We start from the raw sequence: 10,579 nt of genomic DNA on the forward strand, positions 1-10,579 counted from the left end.
AAAAAAAAAAAAAGTAGGAGGAGAAAATAATAGAAACCAGCTCCTATTCAATATCAATAGAATATGGGTATTATAGATTGACTTGGTCTAGAAAAATATACATGAACATTCCTAAACATGTTCACCATCGACTATCAAGTACCAAGCAGCATGTCTTTGGCTACGTTTAATAATGTTTTAAAAAAACGTTTTTGAAGTTTTTTTCGTTCTATGGGAATGAAAAAACAGAATAAAGTGTTTGATGCACTTATAGTGTGTTTTATTTTTCTTAAGAATAAAAAGTGAAATATATATATATATATATATATATATATATATGCTAGAAGCAAAAATTGACGGAACGATAAAAGGTAGTTATGTCGTTTCAGTTTCGTGTCAAAAAGAAAAAAAAAAAGCATTTTGACACAGAAATTGAAATTTCTATTTTTGACATGAAATAGAAACATTATCATACACAATAATAGAAACCAAACCACTATTCAATATCAATAGAATATGGATATTATGGATCAACTTGTTCACATGTTCGCTACATTTGCAGGGCACAGAATATCGATGCCGACTTTCTAGCTTCTGGTTCTTCCTAACCCAGCAACAAGTACACAACATTCCTTCTTCCTCTCACTACTCCATCTTTCGATCTCTTTTTATTTTTGGGTAATTTTTCTAGTTGAAACCCCACAGTTCCTCTCACTCCAAGCTCCAAGTGAATGTAGTATTGTTTCTGTTTTTTCTTTTTCTTTTTTTAAGTCTGATGGTACAGAATCTGCAGTTCAGGACATCAATGAAACTTCAAAAGGCATTGAGCCTAAGGTTTATAACATCGCCCAAGAGCTGCAGGGAATTAAAAGTTTTGGATCAAAAGTAAGGGATATACACGAGAAGTTAAAAAGTGTAGAACAAGAAGCTGCTGCTCTAGGATTGAACTCAAGCATCGGATCTGGGTCCTCAAGGCCATCCAGTGAAAGGCCACAGACAAGTTCTTTGGTGAATAGTTCTAATGTTTTTGGCAGAGATGAAGATAAGTGGGAGATTGTTAAATGGTTATTATCTGACAAAACTCCAAGCCCCAATAATGATGATAATAGTTTCTCGGTGCTACCCATTGTGGGCATGGGTGGACTTGGCAAGACGACCCTTGCTCAATTTGTTTACAACGATGAGAAAGTTGACAAGTATTTTCAGCTGAAAGCTTGGGTCTGCATATCTGAAGACTTTGATGTGATGAGATTAACTAAAGAAATTATGGAGTCAGCCACTAAGTCACCATTCCCTCCATTTGATTCATTGGATGTGTTACATATGAAACTTAAAAGAAGCTTTGAGCAACAAAAGGTTCTTATTGGTTTTGGATGACAGGTGGAATGAGGATTACGAGAAATGGGATGTCTTAAGGACTCCTTTTGCATTTGGTAAAGTAGGAAGCAAGATATTGGTCACAACTCGAAACAAAGGTATTGCATCAATGGTGCGCACTGTAGAGAAGGATCATGATCTAAAAGGACTGTCAAACGAGGCTTGTTTTGCACTAATTAGAAGGCATGCTTTCAAAGATGGAAATTCATCTGAAGCAAATCAAAAGATGAAAGTGTTTGGACAAGAAATTGTGGAAAAATGTAAAGGTTTACCTTTGGCTGTAAAGACACTTGCAAGTCTCCTGCGAGATAAAAGTGAAAACAGTGAGTGGGAAGATATTTTGGATAATGAAATATGGGATTTAAAAGAGAATAACATTCTTCCTTCGCTCATGTTGAGCTACCATCATCTTTCACCGATTCTGAAAAGATGCTTTGCCTATTGTGCTTTGTTTCCCAAAGATTACGTATTTAACAAGATCGAATTAGTCATTTTGTGGATGGCGGAAGGTATTGTTCAGCCAATACCAAAAGGAAAGAAACGGGTGGAAGATATAGGGGCTGCGTATTTTGATGAACTATTTATGAAGTCTTTCCTTGAGTTATCTTATCGTCCTCCTAACAATATGACATCCCCTTTCCAACAAACTACATTATATGAAATTGACAAGAAGTTCTATGACTTATCAAAAGAATTTCACATCAAGTCATTTTTTGAGTCATCCAGTAACACGGGATCAGGATTTGTGATGCATGATTTAATCCATGACTTGGCAGAATTTGTTTGCAGTGGAATATATTGTAGGAGTGAAGAGTATGATAAGACATCCGAAGTTGTTACAACAACAACCTGTCACTTGTCCTACCTTATGGACAATTGTAATGTTGAAGCGATAGAATCTGAAGCCATGAATAAAAGCTTATGCACCCTTCTAGATCTAAAAGTACATTATATTGGTTCTCCTCACCAATTTTTACCCACCATGCAATTCCAATTCCAATTCCTACGGGTGCTATGTTGTAGAGGCTATAGAAAATTTGAGTTGCCCGATTCAATTGGCAAGTTGAAACATCTAAGGCTTCTTGATCTCTTGTGTTCTGCGATTGTGAGATTACCTAACTCAATTACAAGTCTTTACAATCTACAAACATTGATCCTAATTGATTGTAAACGTCTTAAAGAGTTTCCTGAAGACATGGGTAACCTCGTAAACCTTCGACATCTTTTTCTTCCCGTATGGTCAGTAGAGGAGGATACCTATAAATGCCATTAAGAGTGGGTGACTTAACTAATCTTCAAACATTGAGCACATTCATTGTGGGATCAAAAAATAGTAGCGAGTTGAGGAACTTGTCCCAACAACTCCGAGGGAGTTTGGACATTTCAAATTTGGAAAATGTAGGTTATGAGAACGAGACAAAAGCCATAATGGACAATTTAAAGAACAACACACACCTTCTTGGGCTACGATTGCGGTGGAGTGCTTATGAAGATGAGGATAGTTTTCCTGATTTTGGAAGAGATGAAAAAGTAGAGGAAGATGTAGTTGAGCAATTACAACCTCCTACAAATCTTAAAGCACTGTGGATTAAAAACTATGGTGGTATGAGATTCCCGAGCTGGATAGAGCATCATTCCTTCTCTAATTTAGAGATTGTGAGTCTCATTAATTGTCGCAAATGCAGGTCCCTGCCTTATCTTAGGCAATTGCCCTTGCTCAAACACCTAGTGATCTATGGTTGCAATGCTATAATAATTGTGGGAAGTAAATTATGTGGGGATGGTTCATCATCATCAGCTAATAAGCAATTTCGATCATTAGAAACATTACATATTGAACACATAAAAGAGTGGGAAGAGTGGATTGAAGTGGTTGAAGAAGAAGAAAGCAGAGGACAATTCCCTTGCCTCCGTAAGTTGAGTATAAGTAGTTGTCCCAAGCTAAGGATGTTTACTCATTGCCTCCCTATCTTAGTGGAACTGAAAATAAGTGATTGTAACGACCTAAGTGAACTACCACGGCTTCTTCCTTCATTACAACGACTCATTATCTATAAATGTCCAAAATTGGTGGTAGTTCCAAGTCTTCCATCATCCATTGAGCTGTTGTATTTGTTCAAATGTGACCTCATAACAACATTATCTTCATCGTCATCAGCCCCATGTGTATATAACTCATTCCCTCGTCTCCAAGAACTTGAAATCATAAGTTGCCCTGCTCTTGTGACCTTCCCACAAACAATGTTCTCAACTGCATTTCAAAAATTGGAGATAAGAGATTGCAAGAATCTAGAGGCATTGCCCATTCCGGGATTACTACACAACCTCACATCCGTCCAATCATTAGCACTTTGTAACTTAAACTTCCTACTGGATGGACTTCAAGAACTCACTTCCCTTCAAAATCTTGAAATCACAAGTTGCCCTGCTATTGTGTCCTTCCCGGAAATAGGATTATCCAATAGGCTTCAACTATTGAAGATCAAAGATTGCAAGAATCTAGAGCCCCTGCCTATGGGACTACTGCAAAACCACACATCCCTCCAATCATTAGCACTCTGTGGATTGCCCAACCTAAACTTCCTACCTGATGGACTGCACAAACTCACGTCCCTCAATATATTAGAAATCAAAGAGTGCCCTGCTCTTGAGTTCTTTCCAGATATGGAGTCACCCACCTCGCTTTTGTTTCTATCGATTCAAAAATGTGGGAAACTGAGGTTTTCGCCCAAGTTGCTGCACAAACTCACACAACTTCAACACCTGACGATAGTGGAATGCTCTTCTCTCATGGACTGCACGAATCAAGAACCCCTCCTTTACTGTTTTCGTAATCTCACCACTCTTCGATCTCTCACTATTGGTGGATGTCCTGATCTCGTCTCCATTCCAAAGAGCATGTTTCCCACCAATCTTAGGGATTTGGAGATCAGGGACTGCCCAATTCTTGAATCCGTACACAACGGATTCCCTGACGTTACCTCTCTTCGATCTTTGTCTATCGAGAAGTGTCCAATGCTAGCACAGCAGTGCCGAGATAAGAAAGGAGAAGAGTGGTCCAAGCTTTCCCAATCCCAAATCCTCCGTATATTAATAATAGGAGAAAATTTTTTTAAGCAAGAAAGACACGGAGATGACTCGTAATTACAATGGGAACAGAGAGTTTGTCCAATTCTCGTCACCGCTCGTCTCCTGAGCGTGTCCAAGAGTTTGTGAAAGGAGCTTGTTACTGGTTGCCGTGAACACTCTCCACCGTAACGCCTAAGGTTCAGGTAAGATCTCCATTTTTTCTGGTTCAACTGCTTAAATGTGCGATCCAAAGACCAGAAAATAAAATAGAAAATTATTATTTTTGTGTTTCATGCCGTCTTCTCATTGATCGATCGGTGAGGGTTTTTCAGGTTCTCAGGAACCAAAGACCAAAAAAAAAAAATGTTTATTTTGGTAGATCCTTCATCGATGCTTATGGTGTGAGGCATGTTCCCTCTCTGTTCTTCAGTTTTACATTTTGAACTGAATTGGACCCTAACCAACCATATATGTTCTCTATGTAACCTGTAGGTCAAGGAAGAGCCTTTAGAACTTGTGGAATTTTTTTGAAAGTGGTACATGCAGAGGAGTAGGGTCCTTTGAACTACTAGGTGAATCTAGAAAAGGCAAGAATGAATAGGGATTTGTGTTAGAGCTTTCAAAGGGAAGCCCTGCTCTTTCAGCACAGATGGGTAACGCAAATATGGAGAGAGGTCCCAAAACTTGGGCAAAACTGTATGCTAAATCTCTGGGCATTGGAAAATTTATGTTCTTTGTAATTTGTTACTGAGGTTTGTGTGGTTAAGTGGGCAATCTATTGCTTTGTAGGTTACTGGAGCCACTGTCCAAATGCTGTACAAGTCAAGCAGGCTTTTGGACTCAGGAGAATTAAACCTCGAAGATAAAGCTTAATCCAGATCAAAATGTCAGTTCTATTTTTATGTTACTGGAAACTTTACGGAATCTAGATAAATCAAACTAAGCTGACTGAGTTCAAAGTTGCCCACCTGACTGCTACTATTATTACAGAAAAAAGATAAATGCATTTTTACATTTGGGTATCTATCTTTCTTTCCTAAAATGCTTACTATGCATGAGGACCAAGATCTGAATATCTAATGAAAAACCACCAAGCTGGTCCAGAGGTACTCTCAATCCTTAGAATCTTCAGTGGTGCCAGCCCAATTCATGGAGAAGAACCAATACTTAAACCAAAGTGCGAAGACTTGGAATCTCTCTATTTGTTCTCAAATCATAAAATTCTCATCTGTTTCACACCCCCTCCAAATGCCCCTTGTAGTTACTTGTGCTTCTCTTCTTAATTGCAGAAAAGTTCATTCTTCGGAAAATATGAAACTATAATTTCACCAGTCTTCGATCTCTCAAAATTGGTGGATATCTTGCTCCCGTGTCCATTCCAAAGACCATGCTTCCTACCAGCCTTAGGTATTTTTCCTGCCCACTTCTTGAATACCTACATGATGAACTCTCTATCCTAACCTCTTAAATATTTGAAGATCCAGAATTGTCTGATGCTAGAAAAACGGTGCCAAGAGAAGGAAGGGGAAGAGTGATCCAAGGTTTCCCAAATCCCTAAAAAAACAATAGGTAGCCAAATTCAATAAAGCTTAACCACTTTAAGTTAGGTATTTTTCTTCTACAGAATTGTATGATTTCTGTTGTTACTTTATGTTATGCCATGTTTAAATTTAATTCAATTTCTCTCATCTTCAGAGGATGACGAGATGTGAAGAGAATGATTTGATGACACTACAGACATACAGGGTAGATCATTATTATTATGGGAATTTTTCTAGATGGAATGCTTCTCTTCGAAAATGCTCATCAACCACGCAGAGTCATGGCAGCGTCAAGTGGATGTCAGAGGTAGACCACAAACACCTCCCCTGCGGTTTCCACTTGCCATTTATTATTTTTTTTACCCAAATTTTAATGGCAGAAATGAAAATAAAAGGTTGTCCATATTCCATAGCCAAGCTTGGCTGGGGAAACAGTACTGAATTTTGATTCTAACTTATTGTGGCATTTGGTTTGAGTTTTGCAGCAGTTAACCTAAGAATCGACTTCAACCTTAGCAACTTTTACTGGGTGCAGAAGTACGTATCTACTACTACTACTGGGTATCCTTTCAGTATTTTTCTCTATTTTCTTCTTTTTATTTAACTTTCTATAATTTCGAATGCCAAAAAGCTTTTGTTCTTTCTTGCAACTTCTATGCGAATGTCAATCTAAGAAGATAAGAAAATGATCTCAATCGGATAATCACTTTCATACTAGGGGAAGATGATGATTTAGAATATATACACAGCTAAGACATGCTCTCAGTACACTTATAACATGCAGAGACAGAAGAATTTAATAGCCTCTACCTCCCCTGTAATTCTTCTTGGGATAATTTTCAAACCAGTTGAAGTCAAGTCTATATTATGGTAATATAATTATGACTGCACTTCCAAAAAAGTAGATCCATGGCTGTTGGTGGTGCCTGGTGGGGGGCTACGTAAAGTCTCTGCCTTGGCCTAGAATCTAAAAATGTGCCACACAAGTGTAAGAGATCAAATGTTCAGGGTTGTCTCCTACAGTCAGGCCCTGTAGTGGGAGATCTTTCCTTCACTGCATATTAAGAGGCTATTCTCAACCTCCATATATGCTTAATTAGTTATGTAGATGTGTCATAGTTCTTCCACCAAGCTTAATCTGATGTATCTATTAGTGATTTTTTTGTTAGCCATTTTGCTTTTTTTTTTTTTTCAGTGAAGTACTGAAATTTAGTTAGCTGCATAGTGGATGCCTAAAGTATTGGTAGCTTCCTTAGCACACTAACAGTTGGGACAATGATATGTGTCTGAACTTCAATTCAGTGGAGTAGGATGGCAGCTACATCAAAATCAGCATCAGCCGCTGTGGGAAGTTGTTGTCCTGCAACCACCAATCTGGGAGAGAGACAATTACTGCAATTACGATCCATCACATAACTCTGTTTTCAGTTACCACTCCTCTGCTGACTTGGGTGAACTTCAATTCCTTTGCATTTGCTGAATATTGAGAATTCCAACCACACCCAAACCCCCTAAATGGCATCCTAGTGAATTGAATGGTTCAGATAATTATTATTTCACTTTTATCAGGTCAATTGATTAGCATGATTCTAATAATCTGATCGGAAAATCAGGATCAGTTTTGCATATTTTCAAACCCCTCTTTTGAATCGGCCATGAATGTACTCAGATTTTCCTAATTCTGGTTCATCATTACTGTATTACATTGATTTGATCAAAGGTGGCAATTATATTATGGAGCTTACTGGATCCTATATTACTTCTGCTAAGGAATTTACCATGTAATAATTTAGCAGCCTGAAATAAAATGTTTCAGGACAAGGCGGAGATGAAGGTAGAGCATGTCAAGTCATAAACCATACCAAGAACATTGGCCACATCCAAAGCTCTTACAATATGAGGGTTAATTACAGTTGACGCTGTTTGATTATGAGGTTGCAAGGAAACTGGTGAATTTGGGGAGGACAAGGAGCCAGAGGAAGAAAGGGAGTGCCATGAAGGCCTGAGAGGTCTGGTTGGTTCAAATGAAATAGAAAAAATTCAGTTTTCAATAGGGACCCAATGGCTGAGGGATCGAAAGTTTTTTAGCAACCTAGACGATGCCAGCTTTCCCAGTCATGGTGAATCGAAGTGCAACTGTCCATTGAGCTTGGAGGTGGTGTATTCTCTCTTCTTGTTCTTTTCTTTTGATTGAACTTGGAAGAAGAAAATAAGAGAAAGTTAAAAGAAAAGTTATTTGAGTAATTGAGTTTCTTACTTATACTAACAAAAGCTATAGCATTATTTCAGAGCTCCTCAATCATACCACTTATTTAAGTGGGTCCTTGGTCGATGCTTATGGTGTTGATGCATGTTTTCTCTGTTCTAAGATTTTACTTTCTAAATTGATTTGGACCCTAACCAACCATTGTTTTTTACCATGTCAGCTACAGGTATGTTTTTTGGTGTGATATCATTGCTTCCCTTGATAACACCGGCGGTTATTTTCTTGTTAATGGACAACCTACATTGGATGCTGTGAGAGGATATGCTCTTTCTCTGGTTGGCCCGATCAATCTTGAAAGCTCAAAACCGAATATGATTTAGTTGTGCTATACTGGTATGCTGTCAATCAGCCCAATGTATTTTAGCACACCATTTTTATCTAAGGTCATTTTATCTATACTTTATTTGTAGGATGCTGTGCTTCACAGATGCTTGAAATCTATTTTAATTACTCCCGAGCATTTCCTTTTAGTTTCTGAATTCCAGTTTCTTTCTTTTTTGGGTTTCAGGAAAAACAAAATTGGTTTCAATCCTGAATTTCGAGGTCTTTTCAAGCTTGCTACTTCAATTGCATCTCCGTTTACTGCAGAAGATTTTCTAGTGGCAATAATTATAGGTGCAGCTCTTAGTGTGACACAGGTTTGTGTGGTAATATCTTAAATTTAGCTAATATTTGGGAGGTGAAAACTTTCCCACTATGCTAGAGTACCATTCCCTCTCTCACATGGGATTATTCATTATTATCTCTCTTACTCTGTTCATGTGGGCCCCATGTGGATGATTTCATCATCCACAAGTACCGCCATTGGTGTGGCATGCAGATTCCTCCCCATTGGCGTCATGGGGAACCTTCTCCCTATTTATGAATTCTAAATTCATCATCATATTCAATGTCTAATTCTAGTTCATGTTTCTTCCTCAGGTTTTCCTTATTACTGTACTAAATCGGCAGTTTGTTATAAGTTATGAGTGGTTCTCCATTGGAGATTCTCTGATAATAACTCTACTTGGTCGGGGGAAAAAAAAATTGGTCCTTCAACTGTGGGAATTTTGTGTATCAAAAGGATTTAATTTTCTGTTGTGATTTGGGGTTATGTTTTTGACTTTTCCACCCTCATTTGATATGGAAGGAGGAATTTGCAAAAATTAGCTGTCACCATGGATTTCTAGGGTAACTTCTTTTGGAATTTTGTATACAATATTTGGAAGGTTCATTGATTTGCCAGATACTGTAGATCCCTGGTGTTGGGCTCAGGCTTATAGCCTTATACTGAGAGTTTCAACCCTGTCCTTGCTTAGGAAATGGTGGAAGAGAGTCAGAATACTAATTGAATCCATGAACTGTATAAAATCTTTATCAGGTAGTTACAATAGCAGAAAAGAATAACGAAAAAGTGCCAACATGTTGATTAACTTCGAAGAAAAGCTAAAAAGACCAAGGATTTCAAACGGGAATTGTATTATTCACCATTGCTGCAATAAAGACAAAGGATTTCAAAAAATGAAAATCCAAGTGCCTTTTTTATGACTGCTTGCTCAAAGCCTCAAAAGTGCACTAAGTTGGTAAATGATTTATGCCTGACCTATTGACCTAGTTATATACTCTTCTTTGGTTGACTGTTACTATAGAAGTGGGTTAATCTCAGGTTTTAGTGGTCGTATGCTCGAAGCCTCACCTTGCAATGTTTCTTTGTCAGTTGGTGAATTGACTTATACCTCATCTATTAACCTAGTTCTGTCCATCATAACTGTAGTTGTGCATTGATTTGATCAAAGGTGGCCTGCTGCAATTATATTACGGACCTTACTGGATCATATATTACTGATGCAAAGGAATTTACCATGCAATAATGTAACAGCCTGAAATAAACTGGTTCAGGACAAGGCGGAGATGAAGGTGGAGCAGATCAAGTCATCACTAAACATTCCATTCCACTCATTTCCAGGCAGTGACAACTTGTCCCACTGAACCTTTGCCACAGCAGCTGAGGTCACCGACTCACCAATTCAGAAAGATTATATATTATTGGCATGTAATCTAGAGCACCAGGAATGAGCATATGGTGTACAAAAATCAGATAATGATGCTTTGGATCATAGGGAAAATGACAATGGCATAGGATCCACTTTGGAATCAGATACAGGGGATGAACCCATGTCTCTGTCTGGCTAATCATCTAGCTCAAGAAGTGCTTCCAGACTATAAATCATACCAAGAACCAAGGATTAAAGTATCGGTATCGGTCGTCGTATCGGTCGGCCAAAATTAAGATACGTAGCGGAGGGTATCGTATCGTATAGGAGATACGCTAAGATACGCTAAAGATACACACATAAATGGATAGGAA

General features: G+C 38.2%; 2 protein-coding genes across 2 annotated transcripts in view; both read left to right on the forward strand.

Moving 5' to 3' along the window:
* LOC122064526 (putative disease resistance RPP13-like protein 1) overlaps positions 1–2,327 on the forward strand; it is a 3,423-nt gene extending 1,096 nt beyond the window's left edge. The window contains exons 3-4 of the mRNA XM_042628237.1: positions 542–598; positions 751–2,327. Coding sequence (XP_042484171.1) covers positions 542–598; positions 751–1,356 — 663 coding nt within the window. The 3' untranslated portion in view covers positions 1,357–2,327. The remainder of the gene's footprint in view (positions 1–541; positions 599–750) is intronic.
* On the forward strand, positions 1,466–9,458 carry LOC122064527 (putative disease resistance protein At3g14460). The gene is made up of 12 exons (XM_042628238.1): positions 1,466–2,555; positions 2,759–4,628; positions 5,215–5,311; positions 5,715–5,832; positions 5,904–6,032; positions 6,121–6,273; positions 6,452–6,503; positions 7,162–7,417; positions 7,783–8,121; positions 8,393–8,565; positions 8,741–8,870; positions 9,154–9,458. The coding sequence occupies exons 1-2, from the start codon at positions 1,466–1,468 to the stop codon at positions 4,498–4,500; spliced, it is 2,832 nt and encodes a 943-aa protein (XP_042484172.1). The 3' UTR covers positions 4,501–4,628; positions 5,215–5,311; positions 5,715–5,832; positions 5,904–6,032; positions 6,121–6,273; positions 6,452–6,503; positions 7,162–7,417; positions 7,783–8,121; positions 8,393–8,565; positions 8,741–8,870; positions 9,154–9,458.
* The last annotated feature ends 1,121 nt before the right edge of the window (positions 9,459–10,579 follow it).

This window comes from Macadamia integrifolia, unplaced genomic scaffold (assembly GCF_013358625.1).
Source record: "Macadamia integrifolia cultivar HAES 741 unplaced genomic scaffold, SCU_Mint_v3 scaffold1677, whole genome shotgun sequence".
In the NCBI taxonomy this organism is placed as follows: domain Eukaryota; kingdom Viridiplantae; phylum Streptophyta; class Magnoliopsida; order Proteales; family Proteaceae; genus Macadamia; species Macadamia integrifolia.

Excerpts from the sequence above, each read along its gene's own strand:
- LOC122064527 (XM_042628238.1), top strand. The coding sequence starts at position 1,466 with ATGGTGCGCACTGTAGAGAAGGATCATGATCTAAAAGGACTGTCAAAC. Across the intron at positions 2,556-2,758 it reads AGAGTTTCCTGAAGACATGG|GTTATGAGAACGAGACAAAA; the intron begins GTAACCTCGTAA and ends TGGAAAATGTAG.